Here is a 22,755-nt window from a genome sequence, read left to right on the forward strand (position 1 = left end):
GAAAGGAGCATCTCTTGAAGGACAAGTGCGGCTGCTTGGAACACTCTAAGGACAGCACCGTGCACTACTGAGAGCCCCAGCTTGAGAAGCAGATTTCCACATCACCTTCGCAGGGCTGACACTGGGGCCTCTGCCTCTCATTCTGGCGCGGCCTATTTACTTAACACCGAGCACGCAGCCCAGCTAGGACAGGGAGGGCTCCGTTGCCATCAGCTCCCCGAGGGAAGGCCTCGGCAACCCTGCCCACCCTGCCGTACCCGCCTCTGGCCGCGGTCTCAAGAAAGGCAGATGCACTGCAGCTCCATACCAAGTCCACAGAGCTGAGTCAAGAGCAGAGGTCTGACCCGTAGTTGCCATAAAATCAAACATGAGCAACAGTGAAACAGATCGGGCAGCGAAATTCAGCATACGGACTTTATGGTCTAAAAGAGCCACTGCAGGCAACACGTCTGTGACCCCAAACCTGCTGGAAACACTGAGAATCTTTCACCTGCTACTGAAGAGTGGCCTTCGAGCTCTCTCTTCTCTCACACCATTTCACTGTTCAGTGGGAGATCTGCGTCAAAATCCGTGTGTCTGAGCTACGAGCCACCAGCTTGCGCCAAGTTAGCTGTAAGTGGCTGACTTGCGGCGCACGTGCTCCCACTCCGCCGTTCCCTTGCGCATGCTCAAATACTCCTTCCCATTAAACCCACTTCTTGTTTCAAAATCCTTAAGTCCATCATCAACCAGCAGCAGTCCTTCACAGGTGGCCCATCCAACAAAACCACCTGACACGACCTACTTTTCAAACTACCAGTTAGAAATTTTGAATAGAAAATGGGGCCATTCCCCTGCAAAAACCTTACCCGGGTCCTGATCAATATGCCTCATGTTCCCCAACTATCAGCCAGCTGGATGAAAAACCTGGCAAGTGCACACAACACTATAATCAAATCACCAACATGGCACCTGGACAAGGAGGTGGCACTGCCTCAGATTTACTCTCCCCACCAGTCAAATCCTGCCACAACGCTCACTCCTGGCCCTCCAGGAGGAGGCTGAGGCTTTGCTCTCTCAGGAAAGTCACTCGTAGGCCAATCCAAAGAGAACGCTGTAATTTCGCACACCTGTAGACCCGACACTTGGATCTCTTTTATAGATTGTAAAAGCAACGTGAAAAGCACGTTTTGAAAAGCAGGCGTTTGAAGACACGATGCTAGAAGTCTGCGGTGCTGAGGAAAGCACAGAGCGGGTTCTAAGCAAGACCACGCGCTCGGTGGTACAGGGAAAATAGCTGTTACTGATAACAGTCCTAAGTCTCCCCAACCACAAGCGCTTTCCTTTAAATGTTACCCTGGCTCCCTTGCATTCCTAAATTACGTAACTGGAAGCCTGTTTGCTCAGAGCTGCAGCCCAGAACCTGTGGGGCGGGGGGGTGCACGTGGATGTCCTCCAACACTGAGATGGCCAAGTCTGGCAATCACGTGGCTAGACATTGCGTCAACCTGACTGTGCACTAGCATCTCACATAGGCGACATCGAGTATGTTTTATGTGGTGTAAACAGAGACCCAACCAGGCCGACCAGAAGGAAGGAAAGGGGTTCATCCCGCTCGGGCTAAGGGAGGAAGAGCCGGGGGAGGGGCGGAAAGGCAGTTTCACCTTCCTTCTTGTCCTTACCCTGACAGCCCCTGCGTCCGCCAGACCCCGTGCAGCGCAGAGAGTACATTGCCGCTAGCGGTGCTGGAACCAGCCTGCGTAACAGGACAACAGACAGAGCCATTATCTTATGAAATTCCCCAACTGATCGTCAGATGCACAGCTCCCACCACCACCCTCTAGGACAGTCTGAAACAGTGGGGAGCTTCTCGGGAGTCAGGGCCCCCGGACCGCACTAGACCAGAAGCCCTTCCACTCAAGCCCACAGGTAAGCCTCCCAGGAAGCTCCTTTCCTAGGCTCTCGCAGTACTGAGCTGGATGCAGAGCTCACTGGATAATCCACCGACAGCTGTTGGACCGGAAGAAGACTGAGAACAACAGTAACTGCTCTGAGAAGAATGGGCCATAATCATAGAGCCGGTCCAGCTGTGAACTCACCCAAGTAGCTAATAAACACATTCAGTAAAGAGAACTGTGTTCAGTTTAAAACAGGACCGACCGATACTCTCAGGTTTGGCCTTGTCAACCTACATATTAGAATCTTGCATTCATCTTTCCACTTTTCCGTAAGGGTAGGACTTTCTTTTTTTCTATTGTTGTGCCCCAGATATGTTATGCACATCGCATTCCATGAGATCTTGGTCTAGCTTTTTCTGTATCATCTTTTCAACAAAAAAAAATTTTTAAAGATTTTATTTATTTATTCATGGCGGGGGGGGGGGTGGGCAGAGACACAGGCAGAGGGGGAAGCCGGCTCCCTGCGGGGAGCACAATGTGGGACTCGATCCTGGAACTTCCAAGATCACGCCCTGGGCCGAAGGCAGGCGTCAAACCACCGAGCCACCCAGGGATCCCCTGAAAAAAATTTTCCATTCTGACAACTGTCCTGATTCATCTGGCCTGAGTTCAGAGCCTCTAGCTTACCTGCTGCATAGCATGAAGCAAGTCAACTCTCTGGGCCTCAGGTCTGTCACCCGTAAAAACAGCCCCACTTGCTTACAGAATGTCTGAGGAGAATTTCATAAAGGTTAAAATGCTATACAGACACTGTATGACTACAGACAGTCTTATCAATGTGTCCATTTCACGAGTGGTCCAGGAGGCAGCATAAGGCTGCTATTACAGGGAAGTGTTACACTGCTTTTATTCACTTTATATACATAGGAGCCCTAGTGCTACCACGTACCAGCATCTGTTGTATCTACATTACGTTATTTTACACTTACCTTTGCCAACATGATTCTTGTTTTTGCCACATCCAGAGGTGTGGTGACTGCAGCTGCAAATCCACCTGTGCATATAAAAATACCCAACACATAAAGGAGGTATTGTTGTTTACTGTGTTACACGGTGTGGTCTTTTATTTTACAATTCCTCGCAACTCTGCCAAAATCCCTCCCTAATCATTACCCCCACTGGACAGATTTAAGAAGAGGATGCACACATGCAAAATCCACCTGCTGCATTGCTTTTGTAGTGATGGTAAACCACACATAAAAGAGATGACAGGATGATGCTTTATACACTCAGGTGAGGAAAAAAAAAGGGGGGGCCCATAATTTATCTTGCTCTTTTGTGGAGCAACAAACCTGTGTGTATACATGGTTGTGTGTCTATGTTTAGACACCCACTGTCAGTATGAGAAGCTCATTGCTCCCAGTGAGTCCTAGAGGCCCATGCCTTCTATGGACCACTGTTCTTTATCCCGACTCCAAAATACCTTTGTCTTTTCTGGGCTAAGACAAAGTGGGCAAACAGAAATATGCATACTGCTATAAGGACTTTTGGTATTAATGACTAAATTCTCTGAGTTAAAAGAGTAAAAGCTTTCTGTATATGCAGGCTTCAGATAACAGGCCAGGCCAGAGAGTGACATTTCTAGGCCCCACTCTGCACCCTCTTCCAGTTAGTCTTGATTCAACAGGCAAAATTCCTACAGCTTCCTCCCACCTTCTCTTCCATGGAATACCATGACTGTCAAACTGGTATTTTAAAAATCCACACATTTTAATACCCATATCTATGGACAGAGGAATTGGAGAACATTTTTTTTTAACAGAAATCACAGTATATGGTGTCTTTATTTGGTGTGATGCAAAGATGTATTTTAATCCCCAAGAGGCCTTAAGGAGATAGAAAGAATAAACCCAAAAGGGCTTTCTAAAGATTCAGCTTCCATGAGCTAGGCTGCACAGTTTTAAAGGGGCAAATGATGCTTCAGAAATAACATCTCTGTCTCTGATTTTTGTGGCATGTGAAGGTCACTTGATCTCCACCAAATATCTTTCTACTAACATGTTGTAGAAATAAGATCCTCACACTGAACTCTGGTAACATGTATTATGACACTGACTTTTTGAAAGATGTACCCATTCATGTTTTTATATTCCATTTTTTGATTACTCACAAAGGACACATACCGGGAGGCTAATGATGATCAGTTACATGAGTACTAGAGTCCCCTTTTGTTTTAGCTACTTTTGTGCTAAGAACATCTGAAACATTTTCCTTGGGATTCAAAAGCTGCCTGAAATTCAGGTACTTATTCAACTTCAGGCAGCGAACCATATTATCCAAAACGCCCCACCCTAAATCTGATAGTATCCAACTCTGTTTCCCTCACTGGCTGCCAGGGTTTGCAGGCCCCATCCCGGAAGAACTCTTTCAGAGTCAGGGAGGTCAAGCCTGAAACCCCTACTCTACTCATTGCCTGGCCTTAGATACAATACTTACTTTGGAGGTAAAGCACCACAGGAGTCAGGTACTTCTGTAACTGCTACCCCATGCTACAGGTAGGGAAACTGAGGATCACTGAGGAAGGATACAGAACTCACAGAAAGAAGGTTTTACTTAGTGCAGAGCTGAGACTTGAACATTACTGACTCCAGAACATGAGCTCATGGTCACTGAGTGTGCTACGGGCCTCAGTTTTTTCACCTGTAAAAAGCAGTTAACAGTATGACACAGGGACTAAATGAGTCTGTGCCAAATGTCTAGGACACTGCCTCTTTTCTGCAACAGCAGAGAGAATGTGTGATTTTCCTTCATGGCTCTAGCCCAGCACACACAGCAGGCATTCAAAAATGCTTGCCAGGTGCCCTGGATAAGCATCTGTAGTTGTTACAAACCCGAAGTTTCAACTCGTCCTCTCAGAGAGAGGAGGAAGGGGAAGCTCAGAGCTAATACTTTGGGCCTCCTTTGTACCTGGCACGCTGGGACTGTACCAGGTGCTGTCAGTAATTACTGTATCTTGTTTGCACGGGGATTACTATTCTACTTTATAGACAACTTGCTCAGGGCCACACAGTATAGAGCTGGGACTCAAAACCACATGCATCTTAGCTCCAAAAGTAGTGCTCACTTATTACATGATGACTCTGATACATGATAAGACATTAAAATGTGTCTGATTGTTAAAACTCAGAAGTGCATACACCATTATCCTATTTGAAAATGCTCGCAAACTAACCTAGACCAACTCTGAAGCCTTAAAAGTTGGCGATGACATTACCTGTCCCCTGTCTGACCACTCGAGCTTTCCTAACTTACCTTCACTGCCTAGTGTTTGTCTTCTCATAAATGTGGGCACCAAGCATCAAACTTGTCTTGGCCATTAGCAAAAGTGCACCTTTCCCTTACTGTGGCTGCCTGCCAATATGCTCTTAGACACTGCTGTGTCCTACCAGGAATAGGAAGAAAAGGCAAAGGAAAAAACAAATATGCTTAAATAGGTCCTAATTTTACTATGATGGTAGCTGTATTTTATGAGTTATTAATAAATCAATTCTAATGTCTTCAAATATCAAGGACTGCTTTAATATACAGCCTTCACAATGTTTTTTATGAGGTTGCAAAGAAAGGCCTGTGAGGATCACGTAATAAAATAATGGGTTACAGTGCGGAGGGGGTTGGGGACCTGTGCTTTTAAAAGTTAAAATGCAGTGATTTTCTACATCTCACTTAAGGGAACTGTAAACTGCTAGTAATAAATACAAGGAACATGCTACTCTATTAGACAGGAAATAATTATTTGGTGCAGCCAACTGTAGGCTGCCTGTGTGCTCACATCACACATGAAATAACTTTCTAGGGGCTCCACAAGAGTTAGGTGTTTACAGAATGTTAGGCCAACTGCTTTCAAAGACCAAGTTCAGGAGAAAATGGATGTTTACAATGAAATGACATCTCATGCATCCTTAGGGAACAAATGTAGGTTCTTCACCACTCCAAACAAAGGGCCACCTCCCTACAACAAGTCTGGAGCTGTCACCTCCCAGAAGCAGCTGTGAAAGTGGTGGGGATAGCAGTGGGCAGTGCTGACATGCAAGAACCTCCCTGGCCTCCCCTCTCCTGATGAGCCTCAGCAAGAATAGCATCTCCATGCACCTCCTATGCACAGTCTCCACACAAGTATACAGACACAGAGTGCTTCAACAACAACGAAAGTGTTTTTGTTTGTGATTCAAAGTTGTGTTAGGCCTTCTCATTTGTTACCCAGATAAATCCTTTACTCTGTTCTGGAATTTCTTTCTTGTTTTAAAGATTGATTGAGGACAGGATACACCTGCGCACGAGTGGAGGGGCAGAGGGAGAAAATATTTAAGCAGACTCCCCACTGAGTGCGGAGCCCAATGAGGGACTCAGTGCAGGGCTCCATCTCATGACTCATGAGATCATGACGTGAGCAGAAACTGAGAGCCAGACACTTAACCAACTGAGCCACCCAGGCGCCCCATATTCTAGAATTTCAAACCATGGGAATATCTCTCCCTCTCTGTCCCTCCGACCCTCTGTCTTTGGGTCCTGCTCCTTCTCTCTCAGAAAACGTAAGTAGATGTTAATTATGAGAAACTGACCAAAGAACCCTAGAATAGTACATATCACTATAGTAGCAAATGTCATAATTACTTAAGCTGAATTATGGCTTTATGTTTAAAAATTAACTTGAAGTGAGGAAGTTGGCAAAATCTTTTTTTTCCCCCTAGTTTAACCCCTGACCAGAAGCCAAGGGAATTTCTGAGCATGACAAGCCATCAACACCTCCAATCTCAGGGGACATTTTTGGATATTTGTGCCAAGTAGTTTATAAAACAAGCATGGGCACAGAAGAGTGCCAGAGATAGCACAGAGCGTGGTTCATCCAGGATCATTTAACCAATTTAAAACTGGAAAAGTGCACAAGAATGAATAACCTGATTTCTGATAGAAGGCCAGTCTTATCACAGCCTTGGTGGCCAAGTGAGGCTGCAGGGTCTGAGCGTGTGGTGGGGAGGGACGTCAGCCCTGCGAAGAGTGGTCTGAGACAGCACGTCATTAGTCCTCTCTAGTGTGGTGGGCATACTGGCACCACAGACTCCCACAGTGCATCACTTTTTCACAAGCTGGAATATTTTTAAATGTTTATCTTTCACAAAGGTTTTTAAATAGTAACTGTATCCCTCAGGATCAACATACCAACTGAAATTTTAAAACAAGAGGGATATAAACAAAAATATACTTGTTTTGTCTTTTGCTATATATATGGGGATCTACCTTTAATGGATTTGTGCAGACGTAGACAAACTCCTTCACTTACCAGAACCTCAGTTGAACTGAATTGGAGGAGTTTTTCAGTCTGCATGATTATACGGAGTAACTCTATCAATATGTTATTTTCTCAATGCAACTGTCAATATGAATGTGAGACAGCTTTTCATGTTCTGGGTGTTGGCTGTTGCTATGGCAGTAGAAACATACCCCCATCGATCAGTTCCATTTCAGAGCTTACAAGGGCCAATACACACATTATCCCCACCTATCCTTGCAGTGATCCCCGCTAAGGCAGCGGGGGCGCATCTGTGTTACAGGTAAGGAAGAAGGCCCCAAAGTCTCCTTCCTTAGTTGGGGGCAGAGCTGAGACCTGACAACTCTTTGAGTCCAGCAAGCGGGCCCACACCAGGTACGTGGCTCTGGGCCAGCCCATTGCCTCCTCCACGATGCAGCTTCCATCAGCCACTGGGGCAGAGCGCTACCCAGCTGCACTTCTCAGATGAGCCTCCACTCTGAAAGGGCCTGGCCCCCCAGACCTACCGCCCAATGGATGGCTGATAAAGTTTCTCTTCCTGTTCTTCTAATCTAAGCGCTTAGTGCTTATCACAAAGCATTATTTGGAAAAAGACTGTAGTGAATGCACATTTCCTTCATAGAAACAATGCTTGTAAGCAAAGCTTTGAATTAGCTACTTCAGGAACGGGACCAGAGAATATATACTTCTTGCTTCAACACATGGAAGTTTTATGGTATTGCTACATTTAAGATGTGCCCTTCCTTACCCAGGATGACTAAACTTCCATAATGCTCACTTTGTCTCTTGGAAGGACTCAAAAAAAAAAAAAAAAAAAAAAAATCACACATTTCTCTTAAGGACTGGGGAGCAAAGACTCTTGACCTCTGGAAAGTGAATCAAGACCACCTACTCATTTAACATAGCTAATGACTATGTGTCATGTGGAAACAATTACCTGTCATAATCAATCTGAGTGGGCTTTGTGTCTAGAGGCAAGATTCTTATTTTTGATTATCAATTCTGCAAGTCAAATGGGTCCAATTATTAATAAAGAATCCTATAAAATACATGTTTTTTGTTTTCCTAATCACTACAACAAAAAACCCAATCCAACAACCATTAAACAAATTGGAAAAAAACCAACCTTATTATTTTCTAATAAAGTGCACATCCTAAAACTACATATCTATTTACTGGCTACACATCTAAACTAGCAGTCTACAATTTCTGGCAAATCTCCACTTCGTTTTATTTCAACCATAATTCTAAATTACCTTTATTTGTAATGCAAAATGTACCTCTCTCTTAGGCCATTAAAACTACCACTTATTTAATTTTTTAAAGCACCTGAGTTCTTATTACAACCTCAATGGAAAATGCACACGATTTAGCAATGGATAACACAGTATTGCATATTGTCGCTTTGCTCTTGGTTTAATGTCTAGAAAATGCCCAGATGTTTAGATCTCCATATTTTCTCCACAGACCCGTTTAGCCTTTGGTAAGTTTGCTGAGCAGCGTCGGCTCTCCTGACACTAGTTAATCTGTGGGGCTGTCAAACATGTCACACGAACCGTGAATCATTGCCTTCTGCAGAAATCACTGAAACCCCCAAAGCACTGCTCAAGGCAGACAGCTGCACAGTTAGCCCTGCACCCACAGCAAGTCTCTTCCCAGAGAGGACTTTATAAATCATCTTTAAGATAATCCAAGGGCCTGAGTGAAGGCTTTAATAAAGATAAGAAGAAAAAAGAAAAATTTGTCAAAAACAAATTGGTTGTCTTTCAAGCAGACACCTTTTTAGCAGTTTTTTTTCCCCTAAGACACTCTTTTCTCAAACAACTAATGGAACTCTCTTCATCTAAACAATCTGGAATTTCTAAAGAATGTTGTTTTTGCATAGTTAATATTTTCACATTTTTCTCCCCCCTTTGGTCTTTCCCAGTATAATATAATCCTTTGCACCTGCAAAAGCTCCACAGACTGCTGACTGCCAACAATCCACCACATGATCCTGCCTCCAGGACCAGAGGGCCTGTGTTAAAGGAGAAAGAAAAATATAAGTTATTAAATATTTGAATTTATCGGAACCTCCTGTGGGTTAGCTCTGGGGATGGGAACTTAAGTGAGAAGCTATTTTGGTGACATTCCTCACTGATGACATAAGTGATTTTCCCAAGGACTTAACTGCATTCTAAAATAAGTCAAAGAAACAAGAGTGACAGCCACATTCAAGTGCTCAAAGGAAACAATTTTCAGGAAATATGTATGATATACACACACTGGTGTGTATGTGTACAAATAAAAATAAAGATACATCTCTAAGACAATGTAACATTTCAAGTATTTCCCATTTAATTCTAAACATACAATAATTTGCAAATTAGTCCAGAGCAGGGTCTGCCACAGTCCTTAGTTCTTTTTTCAATCTTTATTCATACTGCACATGTCTGGAAGATGCTAATTCTGTTAGTTAAGTATGGGTTTAAAATCTGTCAAAACATTTTTTGCATTGGTCAATGACAGAGGTTGAGGATTATACCAATAAATACCCATCAAGTTTCACACTAGACAAGAAGGTGGCAGAGACATGGTACTTTGCTCTCAAAGAGCTGGTGACCCAGTAGAAGACAAGACGCAGGACTCGTCTCTGAGTCAGACCCTGGTCTAGTCTCTGAACACATGTTAACACCAAGTCCTCACAAAACCCTAAGAGTTGGGCCCTGTTATTATCCATCTTTTATCCAGGCTTTCTAACAGCAGAGCTTGCACTGTGTTTTTTGTTTTGTTTTAGGTTTATTGAGGTATAAGAATGTGTCCAACTGTATCCAATAAACTACACATATTTAAAGTTTGCAACTTGTTAAGTTTTGACACACGCACAAAAAATCATTGCCATCGTTAATATAGTGAACAAATCCATCAACCCAAAAAGGCTTCTCTCTGTCCTTCCTCCTCTTCCTGCCCCTTCCTTGCCACCCCCTAACTAATCTGATCTGTCACTCTAGATTAGTTTGCTTTTTCCAGAATTTTATGTAAAAGTAATTAGACATTCATTTTTTTGTCATTCATTTTTTTTAACCTGGGTTCTTTCCTTCAGAATTTTTGTAAGATTCATCCATGTTGCTGTATCAACACTTCATACCTGTTTAATTGTTAAGCAATATTCCATTGTGTAGATATATCATTATTTGTTTAGGTTTCTGCCTACTGAAGCATATTTGGGATTTTTCCAGTTGTTAGCTGTTACCAACAAACCTGTTATAAACATACATACACACACACACACATACACACACATATATATTTTTATATATTTTATATGGACACATGCCTTCACTTCTCTTGGGGAAATATTTAGGAGATCTCATGGTAAGAATATGTTTAACTTGTTATAAGAAACTACAAAATCATTTTCCAAATTGGTTGTACCACTTTACATCCTGACCAGTTCGTTTCTCCACATCCTTTCAACAATCCCAGTATTATTGGGATTTTTAAATTTTAACCATTCATAAAAAGTGTGCAGTAGTATGCCACTGTGGTTTTAATTCATATTTTCCTAATGACTGATGTTGAGTTTCTTTTCACATACGTTTATATGCCATCCCTATATCATCATCTTTTTTTTTTTTTTTAAGTAGGCTCCACACCCACACCCAGCATGGAGCCTCAGTGTAGGGTTTGAACTCACAACCTTGAGGATCAAGACCTGAGCCAAGATCAAGAGTTAGATGCCTAACCAACTAAGCTACCCAGGTGCCCCTCCCTATATCTTCTTTAGTGAAGTGTCTGTTCAAATGTTTTGCACATTTCTATTGAATTGGTTTTTTAGTTACTGAGTTTTGAGAGTTCTTTATATATTCTAGATACAAGTCATTAGCAAATATTTTCTCCTAGACCATAATTTGTCTTCTCATTCTCTTAATGGTATCTATCAAAGGACAGAAATATTTTATTTTGATGAAGTTCAAATTATCCTTTTATGGATCTCACTCTGGTGGCACATAGAAGAAATCCCTAACTCAGACCTTAATTCACCTGTGTTTTCTTCTAGAAATGCTTTTTAGGTTTTATATTTAGATTTACCATTTATTTTGAGTTTGTTTTTATGTATGCTGCAAAGTACGGATTGAGGTTCTTTGTTCTGTTTTTACATATGAAAAGTTCATTGTTCCAGCAAATGGAAAAGACTATCCTTTCTCCAATGAACTGATTTCTCACTTTTGTCAAAAATCAGTTGTCCATATATGTATTGATCTGTTTCTAGACTCTATTCTGCTCCAATCTATAGATCTATCTTGACACCAATTGGAGACTACCTACCACAGCTGTACAGTAAATCCCTGAAATCATGAAACATTCTCCAACTTTGTTCTTTTTCAAAATTTTTCTTATTATTCTAGGTTCTTTGCATTTCCACAGAATTTGAGAATCAGTTTATCTATTTCTACAAAATAGAATGATAGATCATTCTGGAGAATGGAAGTACTGGCAATACTGAGTTTTCCAACCAATAAATACAGTATATCTCTCCATTTGCTGAAGCCTCCATTATTTTCTCTCAAAATTATTTTGTAGCTTTCAGTATATAGGTCTTACACTTGAATTTTCAGATTTGTCCCTCAGTATTTCCTATTTTGATGTTATTGTGAATGGCACTGCCTTAACTTCAAATTCTGATTGGTTGTTGCTAATATGTAGAAACAGAATTGACTTTTATATACTGATTTTGTATATTGCAAACTTACTAAATTTATCAGCTCTAGTAGCTTCTCTGTATTTTCTATATCACATTGGTAAATAAACATAAGTTCATTTCTTCCTTTCTAATATGGATTACTGCCTTTTGTTCTTCTTGCCTTACTGCACTGGTAGGACCTTTAACATAATGGTATGCACGGCAAAGCTGATGACAAATATTATAAAAAAGACTTCTTGAATATATTTATTAAAATTGTTAGGATAATATAATTACCAACTCATGGTGGCATGACATTTTTAGAGACGATCAAACATAGCACAACTGAAAGAAGAACAGCAAACTTAGTACTAATTTCCTATTCTCAATACTTCCCCACTGCAGTTATATCTGGAAGACTGAGGTTGCTAGAGAAATGAGAATGGTGCCATATAAATACATATATGGCCCTATTTTGTCAACTTCAATAACTTTTGTGTGTGATTTACTGCCTTTTTTCTTTTTACCTCTTGATCTCTTTCATCCATTACTCCTCTACCCCTACTTCCTGGCAACTACCTAAGTGTTCTCTGTACCTATGAACAGTTTTTTTTTTTTTTTTTTTTAGACTTCACATAAAAGAGAGACCATACAGTATTTGTCTTTCTCAGATTTATTTCACTTAGCGTAATGCCCTTGAGGTCCATCCATGTTGTCATGAATGGCAAAATTTCAGATTTTATGGCTGAATACTATTCCAGTGTGTGTGTGTGTGTGTGCGCGCGCACACACGTGTATACACACAATTTCCTTATCCATTCATCCATCGATGCACAGTTGTTTCCATGTCTTTACTATTGTTAAATAACACTGCAATGAACATAGGGATACAGGTATCTTTTCAAGTTAGTATTTTTACTTCCTTCAGATAAGTACCCAGAAGTGGGACGGCCAGATGATATGATAGTTCTATTTTCAATTTTTTGAGAAATCTCCACACAATTTTCGATAGTGGACACACCAATTTACATTCTCACCAACTTCCTTTTCTCCAAATCCCCATCAATAATACTTGTTATTTCTTGTCTTTTTGAGAACAGCCATTATGACAGGTAGAAGGTGATATCTCATTGTGGTTCTGAATTGCATTTCCCTGATGATCAGTGATGTTGAATATCTTTTCATGTACCTGTTGGTCTTCTGTATGTCTTCTTTGGAAAAATGTCTATTCAGATCTTTTGCCCATTTTTAAATCAGATTGTTTGCTGTTCTGTATGAATTCTTTGTTATTTTGGATATTAGGCCCTTATCTGATATATGATATGCAATTATCTTCTCCCATTCTGTAGGTGGCCTTTTCATTTTGTTGATGATTTCCTTTGCTGTGCAGAAGCTTTGTAGTTTGATGTAGTCCCATTTGTTTATGTCTGATTTTATTGCTTTTGCTTCTGGTGCCAGATTTTTAAAAATATTCTTATGTTTTCTTCTAGGAGTCTTATGGTTTCAGGTCTTGTGTTTAAGTCGTTAATCCATTTTGAGTTGGTTTTTGTGTATGATGTAAGATATTGGTCCAGTTTCATTCTTTTGCATGTGGCTGTCCAGTTTTCTCAGCACCATTTACTGAAGAGACTGTCCTTTCCCCCACTGAATATTCTCGGCTCCTTTGTCATCAATTAATTAACTGTATATGTGTGGATTTATTTCTAAACTCTTTTCTGTTCCACTGTCTATATATCTGTTTTTATGCCAATACTCTATTGTTCTAATTATGATAGCTTTGCAATTTAGTCTGAAATCAGCAAACAGCTTTAAGTCAGACACCTAACCAAGCAAATTAGATATATAACAATATGTGTTATCTGAGGGCTCCCAACATTCCCTTCCACCTAAATGATAAGCATGATTACTTAAAAAGTGCATTTATTAAATTCACTAGACTAAGAGTGCAGCTGCCAAACAGATTTTTGTAAACATCATATGAAAGGAGAGAAGCTAAAAAAAGATTTACTACACACAGCTTTCTGAAGATAGTCTTGCCATTGAGTGTAGTACTTTGTATCTTTTCAGTGAACTTAGTATTTGCAAATATCTCTGTGCTTTTGCAGAAAGCATGATCTTCTCCAGAGCTCATACCAGCACTGGCAACAGCTTAAGAAACCAAACAGGAGAACATCTTTTTTTACTTTTGAGGTGGAAAAATGTGTATTTTATCAGGCTAAGGCCAATTCTAATACCATTACTTACTTTGCTGAATTTTTAGAAAAGGAATATGAAACCTGAACTGGACTTTAGTGCAAAGTCCTTCACTGAAGTCCATCTTCCATTAATCTACAGATACTTTCGAGTGCTCCACAGAGCAGAAATTTACTCAAAGCAGACTTACAAAACTAATGATAATGCTGTTTATAAGCAATAATAAAGAATAACAAGATGTAAAAAAAAAAAAAAAAAGAATAACAAGATGTGAATTACACGTCATACAGGAGGGGGAAAAATCAAAGACATTATGTAATTCATCAATTCAGTATTTACTGAGTACTGTACTGGATATCAGGCACTTTTTTTCAAAGGGAAAAAGAAGAGCAGCCATTCCTTGGTCTAATATTTGGCAGGAGTACAGTATGGGTAGAGAAGGTTTATAACATAGAGAAGAGAGGTGATAAAGGTTTCACAGAAGTGCCTGCTCTAATCTAGGAAGTAAAAAAACTGGTTTGGGGGATACCTAATCAAAACAGACTCAAATGGCTGAAGACAGTTTAAAAATAAAATCTCCATAGATTAGTATAACTTTCCACTATTACCTGGCCTGAATAGTTTAGTCTAAGAACATTTAAAGAAATCATTTTGTATTTGAAAAGAAATCTCCAGAACCAAAAGGTTTAGAATCAAGTGAGAAACATCAGTAGCAAACACACAGTATGATAGAACTAACATAACGGCAACCACAATAAACAATTCTGTAGAATTTACTTGGATTTCAGGTACTAAACACTTCACATACATTCATTCATATCATCCTACCTACAATCTTCTGAGGTATGTATCATTTTATCTTCATTTTATAGGCAGGGAAGTTGAGGCTCAGAGAAGTTAAGCAACTTGCCCAGTTTAAATGGGTAGTTAGCAGAACTGGAAAGTGTATGAGACAATCTGGTACAAAGTATTAAAACATGTAGACTTGGATCTACAGGTTATAGCTGTCTGGACAGCAAAGACAATGATATTTGTAAGACATTTTACTTACACATATAGCCTGTAATTTCCTCTGGAATGATATTAAGATATCCAAGTGAATGAATAAACTACGTCACTGCCTCAAACAACTTATTTTAAGTGATATGACTGTAATGGTTTTTTCAAACGAGGAATTGTCTAAATAAAAAATTTTGGAAATATAAAGAGACCAAGCTAAAAAGATAAATGTTATTTGCAAATATTTCGCTTGGGAGCTACTTTAAAATTCATTAAACACCACTACCAATAACAAGAACGTGATTGGTAAAAAAGTACTGTATGTGAATTATGAAAGTATTGTGAAATGACAGATTTGCTCATGTATGTACAGGGACCAGAGGACTGAGATCAGAAAAAAAGAAAAAAAAAAAATACTGGCCAGGAAGACAGGAAAGGTTACTCACTAGAAGTGTAAATATATTGTTTATGACTTTTCTGTAATTTAAGAGTAGACTGCAAAATGAAAAAACAAACAAACAAACAAACAAACAAAAAAAAACAATGCAGGCCACAGTATGAATGATTACTACTGACTAGTAATTACCACTTGCTGAGTACCTAGCATGTTCCAGGTAGTATGCTAAAGATTTTACATTTCCCATTTAATTTTGGAAAATATGTATTATCAGCAAACACAGGTGTGGAGGCAGTGTTTAACAATGTTAAGTAAATTGCTTAAAGCCAGAGATAGTAAGTGGGGTAACTAAAGTGGTTGGTGGCTCCCCCGCAAAGCCACAGGTCTTGTAGACAGGATAATATATATGTAACGCTGTAAGATTTCTCACTACTATACATAGCTCAACTTCTAGTAAAGCTACATTATAATATATAAATGATTAGAGAAAATATTTTGACATCTATGAAAGTTGTTTAAAATCATGTGGGTTTATAATGAAGATTTTTTTTAAGGATCAAAACATTTTCAATTGCCATAATTTCTCAATCTAAATGAGTATTTCCACTCCCATGGAGGTCTAATGGTTTCTTTGCAGCCAGATAAATGACTAGGGAGTGTGGGGATGAGGGACAGAAAGTAAGTCCAAATATGAAGAACCAGAGTCTTGGAAGCCTTAACTCTTACAATGGAGATTGTGTACCAAAATAAATAAGAATAAAAAAGCAGATCTCTATACTTTACGTAGTATTGATTTATTTATCCCAATTTAGTGTGCTGTTTCCTTTCTTCCCTCAAATAAAAAATGAAATTTTCAGATGAATCCAAAAACAACTGCTAATATCTCAGGTCAAGGAGAAATTTCAAGTGGAAGTAATTAGGCAGATATGCTCTTAATTCTGCTTCTGCAGTTTTTTGTTTTTTGATTAGGAATGTCAGTGAGTGACAAGAGGCAGGCATTTCCCTGTAGTGCTGCAAGATTCTAGATGAGAACGAGAGCAAATAATCTACTATGCTCTCACCATCTTATTCTCACAGCTGCCTGGGGGCTGGTTCATGGCTTAGTTTTTATAATGTTAAGTTTCTATACTGCAGCTTGATAGAAAATATTTCTAAGAGCTTAGAGATTTAACTTTGAAATAACTTTAGCCTCACAGAAAAGTTGCAAAAATAACAGAGTTCCCATATACCCTTTACCCAGCTTCCCCTAATGTTGACATCTTATATGACCAGAGTACAGTGATCAATACAGCAGACTAGAAACTACTAAAATACAGAGTTTGAATGTTATCATTCATATTGTTTAAAGGTATGCAAGTTTTAGCATCAGCTTTTTAAAAAATTAACATGATTTTTATCATCTATTAGGATATTATAAGGAATCCAGATATACCTAAAGGTAGCACTACAAAATAATCAGGTTATCTTAATTTTCCAAGTCAGTCCTCACTCATTGCTCAAAGCCTATTAGAGGAAGAAGGGCATGAGGTAATTTGGCCTCCCCTGCCATCTCCACCCCTACTTAACCCCCAAGATAATAGCTACTAGCCTGAGTATTCATTCAAAGGATAGAAAGCTAACACCAGGCCCAATACTATGAAATGGCTAGAAGTCCAAGTCTGGGTCAGGTGTTTTCTATTAAAGTAGAGCATGAAGAGAAGGCTTTGTTTTTCACTTTAAAAGACCCACCCAAATGTACACTATTGTCCTATGAATGAATAACAAATTGAAAATAAGTGTTTTGGCTTTCACATAGGAAAACTCAGTTTGGGACTTGAGCTGTTAAATTCAAAAGTAGTTATGTAGCTTCCAATTTTGCAAGATTATGAAATTTTACCAAATGCTTTTTGTGGTACAAGGATAGGAATGTGAACAGAATCATCTACTCAGTTCCAAATTAATACCATGAGATGATAATTTAAGACAACAGAAAAGATAATCCTCTGTGCGGGCCTTAGTATTGTCAGCCTACCACCAGAACTTTCTAACATATCAGAGACATTCAAATGCTCTCCAGGCAGTAGCTGATGGAGCTGTTGTGTAGCTTTTGCACATACACTTTAAAAAACAAAGCAACGATTGCTTAACATGTTATTTTTCAATTAAATGAATCATCTCTCTGTGCAGTATTCATATACTAACATGTCTTTATTATTATTATTAGTTTCATAGGTAGAGTTCAGTGATTCATCAGTCTTATATAACACCCAGTGCTCCTAACATCACATGCCCTCCTTAATGCCCATCACCCAGTTACCCCATCACACTACCTACCTCCCCCTCCAGTGACCCTCAGTTTGTTTCCTAAGATTAAGAGTCTCTTATGGTTTATCTCCCTCTCTGATTTCAGCTTGTTTTGTTTTTCCCTCCCTTCCCCTATGCTCCTCTGTTTTGTTTCTTAAATTCTACATGAGTGAAATCATTTAATTTTCTTTCTCTGTTTGACTTATGTTGCTTAGCATAATACCCTCTAGTTATATCCACATCATTGCAAATATAAGATTTCATTTTTTGATGGCTGAGTAATATTCCATTGTGTGTGTATGTGTAAAATACCACATCTTCTTTATCCATTCAACTGTTGATAGGCATCTGGGCTCTTTCCATAGCGTTACTACTGTGGACACTGCTGCTATAAACACTGGGGTGCAGGTGCCCCTTCAGATCACTGCATCTGTATCTTTGGAGTAAAGACCCAGTAGTGCAATTGCTGGGTCACAGGGTAGTTCTATTTTCAAACTTTTCAAGAACCTCCCTACTGTTTCCCAGAGCACAACACCAGCTTGCATTCCACCAACAGTGCAAGAGGGTTCCCCTCTCTCCGCATCCTCGCCGACTTCTTTCATTTCCTGTCTTGTTAACTTTAGCCACTCTGACGGGTGCGAGGTGGTGCCTCATTATGGTTTTGAACTAGCATGTCTTAAATGGAGAGTTTCAAAGCAAAGTTTTAAACCAAGAAAATGATTAGCCATAATTGAGACCACAATTAAGCTTTCGTTTCTGTGATACCATGGCTCTAGCAATAAAATCAAGTAGCTAAAACCCTAAAATGGGTTTCTCCTACAGAACTAGCTTTCATAACTGAAGACAGATTTACCAACGGACAACTAGGTATCATTCATAACACACAAGCTGATTACAGTTACAATGGCAGGTTGATTTGAAAGCATTCGGAGATGTGTCAATAGCACCAACCCTGTGTGGGTTGATATGTACCTTGTTTGTGCTTAAACTATATTTGGTTGGTTGAGACATTAAGACACTTGCTTTCTAGACAAGTAAGGTGGTGAAGATATTAAGAATTTGTAAGAAAGGGGCACCTGGATGGCTCAGTCAGCAAGTGTCCGCCTGTGGCTCAGGTCATGATCCCGGGGTCCTGGGATCGAACCCTACATCAGGCTCCCTGCTCAGGGGGGAGTCTGCTTCTTCCTCTTCCCCTGCCCCTCCCCCAGCTTGTACACACACTCTCTCTCCCCCTCTCAAATAAATAAAATCTTTAACAAAAAAGAATTTGTACGAAAGCCTTTAATGAAAGATTATGCTGGTAATTAAAGGGAAAGAAATTTCACTTATTATTTTTTAGAGATCTATGAGAGAGAGCATGGAAGCATAAGAGCATGGGGAAGAAGGGGAAAGGAAGATAGAGAATCTCAAGCAGACTCCATGCTGAGTGTGGAGCCTGATGTGGGTCTCAAGATCCTGAGATCACCACCAACACGAAACTAAGAGTAGGATGCTCAACTGACTGTACCACCCAGGCACCCTTCATTTATGATTCTTGAGCAAAAGCAAGATGGGCCCAAATGCTGAGTTGTTTAGTAATATTTAGGATTTATAGTTTAAAAATATTATTTGGGGGTAATGTGGCTACATTTTACTAGAGGGGTATTTATTCTGAATGGGCATTTTCTGAGTTTTCTGGATCTGTGATTAGATGGCTTTTGTTAGTTTTGGGTAGGGAAAAAGGTCTCTTTTTATTAACAATATCTAAATGTATCAGAATAAAAATTAAAACAAATTACTGTAACTGATGTTCATGATGTTGACTGGGAGTCAACAAGAAAAGGTAGGATTATTTTTAATAATTCTGCCTGCAAAGGCATACCTGGAAGGCTATATTTAAGTACAGAACAATTGTTATAAAAGATCTTTAAGGTTAAAATGAAAGAACTGAGGTACTGCACTAAGGACTCCCATTTATCTGGAACAAATATACTGGGAAGCCTCTATCCTTAACAGTACCAGAAAAATATAAATAATAATGAGTCACGACTTTCATTAACCTTCAAAAGCTATCTCATCTCACCCCTAATTCTCTAGGACAGGGAGCTCACTACCTTCAACTCTGGAATCCCAGAGGCCCTGCACAGTTCCTTATACAAAGAAGGTTGGCAAATACCTGGTACTGGATGAGTGCCTACAACGTAAGCAGTGTTTGATGACTTTACTCTTGTGTAAAGAACAGGGGAAGACAAGAACTGGCCAAACATAATCTCAAATGTTCATTCTTGGCTCAGTAGAGAACACTATAAACCAGGAATGGCAAGTAGGTTCCACCTCCATCACTTTGAGTTGTGGAGCTTTTCGAGGAGCTGTGCTAAGTGGTTCCAAGGTTCTGTTTAGGTTCAGTGGGATAGAGGGCTCTGATCCACCAAGATAGAGAGGCTGAAGCAGTAGCAACGCCATCCCAGTGAACAGTCAAGCCAAACAGACTAAACAAGCCCCAAAAATGCTCACAAATAACCAGAAAGCAAGTCTAAAAAACAAAAACAAAAAGCGAACTCCTTTTTTCCCATTTTTCAAAGGAGGTTACATGTGAATCTAGAGCTGCATCCTTTGAAGTCAAATACTGGCAAAGTTTTCTATCTCTAAAGGAACTGGAATCATTATAGGCATTTTTTAAAGTGCTGTTTAATATATATCTATGTTTGATAATCTGATTAAGCTAAAGTATGGTAAACTCCCCTCTTTTCTCACACTGTCGCAGCCAAAAAAGTCCATGTGACTCATCATAGTAATCTTCTATCTGACTGATCCTATTTATCATTTTAGTCACAAACTTGCCTAAGTAGGAGACAAATGTATAAAAGAAAGAAGACAGGGGCGCCGGGGTGGCTCAGATGGTTAAGCGTCTGCCTTTGGCTCAGCTCACGATCTCAGGGTCCTGGGATCGAGCCCCACATCAGGCTCCCTGCTCAGCAGGGAGTCTGCTTCTCCCTCTCCCCCCCCCCGCCCCCCACCCTCTGCTTGTGCTCTCTCCCTCAAATGAATAAGTTAAAAATCTTAAAAAAGCAAGAAAGCAAGAAACAAAAAAGGACTCCTGGCGTGCTTTTTATTGTTTTGACAGAGGACCCTGACTCCCTATCCTCTAAACTGTGGCACTGGTGAAGCAGGGTTAAAACTGACCTTCAGTAATGGAGCCTGCATGGAATGTGCTGGGCCTTGTCATTACTGCGACTTCTCAACTGCAGCTACTGTGGATGCCAGGCACCTGAGTGCACAGGTTAAACAAGGGTTGGGAGAGGAGCCCAGAGATCCAGAAGCCACACCCTTTCCTGCCACCTCTCAAGGCCGTTACAATAGAGGACATGCCTTGACCTTTCACTATCTGCCTTGGACAAACTACACAAAACAAGAATTTTCAAACCTTTTGCTTACAGATTGAATCCCACCTAAAAGTAGGAGGAATTTTTTATTTTCCCAACTCCCGTATTATGGGATCCCTCTGCTTCTCCCTCAGTAGTCCTAGAAACAAGAAAATGTCACCCACTACTTTTATCAATCAAATAAAAGGACACTACGACATTCTGATTTCTCTTTTTACACAAAGTGTCCCATATCTTCCAGGATGAAAATTAAGAACTCAAATGTTCTTATAGTTTTGAATTGTTCAAGATCCCTGCTTCATTCTGTGATTTTGATAAAATCCTTACTAGCACTTTAGGCTCTAACTCGACTGGTGGTCTGGACAGAAAATTACTTTGCTCTCAATTTCAGGTGTTTTCTTCCCTGATGACATGTTATAGTTAATTTAGGGTACAAACTTAGTGTGGCAAAAATCACATACATACATACACACTTTTACTCCGTTATCATTCCCTTCTCCGTCTTTAGTATGCCTTTATTGGAAATCTAAGTTCTGACCAAACATGTCCGTACAGACACCAGAAATGAAAAAGTGTACGTGGAGACAATGAGCGCTGAGCATCTTCTATACTATTATACAGACTGCTAAAGAGTATGGGAGAATTTTGTTGTCAGTTGGGATAGTGATAGACATTTTAACTATTATCAAATTAAGAATTAAGAATAAATAAGTTATTAACTCTTCCACTTGAATACAAAGTTTTTTTTATAAAGTACTGACAATACAAAGTATATATGAAAAACCTAAATCAGTACTTTATACATTGTATTATAATTAAAAGAATAATCCATTGGCCTCTGATTTCTATTACAAAGTTATGACTTCATCTTAAAAAATCATCAGCACGGTGTTATCCTCTTATGTAACCAAGATGATTTTATTTTATTTTCATTATGCTTCAACAATTGCATCTGTACTTAAAGATTGTATTTCTTCTAGTTACTGCTTTGCAACTTTGTAACATCCTGTAGCCAGAAGCCTATTTAGACCTGACTCCATTCTTAATAATCCTCTAAAACTGCACTGCACACTTCTGTTAAATATTCAGATAATACAAAAAAAGTAACATTCTTACATGGAATTTTATCATAACCTTCCAAAATATGCTTATTGTTTACCTAAAGCTCAGTAAGAGCTTTGTTATAGCTATGAACATACTTCTAAAAGAAACTAATTATAAATGAAACAGCATTAAAGGAGAGCACTTGATGTGATGAGCACTGGGTTTTGTAGACAACTGATGAATTACTGAACTCTACATCTGAAACTAAGTACACAGTGTGGCTGGAATATGTTGGGGTGGGTGGTAGGGGATAAGATGGTGGGGGGGGCTGGGCAGAGGACATAGAACTGTATCAAAGAGATGTCACTGAAGGGTTTTAGTGGACAGTGGTATGATCTATTTCCTTAGAAGATCACTCTGGCTGCTATGGAGAGAGGATATTTTTGGGAAGCAAGAATGGAATCAGGGAGATTTTCTGAGCAGCGAATGTATACCAACTGAAACAACAGGTGTGTCAGAGGTCTCAACACCAACAGTGGACTTGCTGATGGGCTGGGTCATGAGGAGGGGGAAGGAGAACTGTGGCGTAATTCGTTGCCTCCTACTTCAGC

The 22,755-nt window shown here is 39.8% G+C and overlaps 1 protein-coding gene across 31 annotated transcripts in view; it reads right to left on the reverse strand.

Moving 5' to 3' along the window:
* The window catches only part of SLC25A26 (solute carrier family 25 member 26), a 196,152-nt gene that overhangs the window by 4,413 nt on the left and 168,984 nt on the right, over positions 1–22,755 (reverse strand). For 11 of the 31 annotated variants that reach the window (XR_013357702.1, XM_077858140.1, XM_077858141.1 and 8 more), the window contains 3 exons: positions 2,867–2,931; positions 2,565–2,647; positions 1,662–1,735 (listed from right to left, as the gene is read on the reverse strand). Coding sequence is in view for 27 of the 31 variants with exons in the window: in XM_077858140.1 (XP_077714266.1) it covers positions 1,662–1,735; positions 2,565–2,647; positions 2,867–2,931 (222 nt within the window). In the remaining 4 variants the exon portion in view is untranslated. The other 20 variants (XM_077858139.1, XM_077858136.1, XM_077858135.1 and 17 more) reach the window with 7 other exon arrangements.

Source organism: Canis aureus, chromosome 19 (genome assembly GCF_053574225.1).
Source record: "Canis aureus isolate CA01 chromosome 19, VMU_Caureus_v.1.0, whole genome shotgun sequence".
Taxonomy (NCBI): domain Eukaryota; kingdom Metazoa; phylum Chordata; class Mammalia; order Carnivora; family Canidae; genus Canis; species Canis aureus.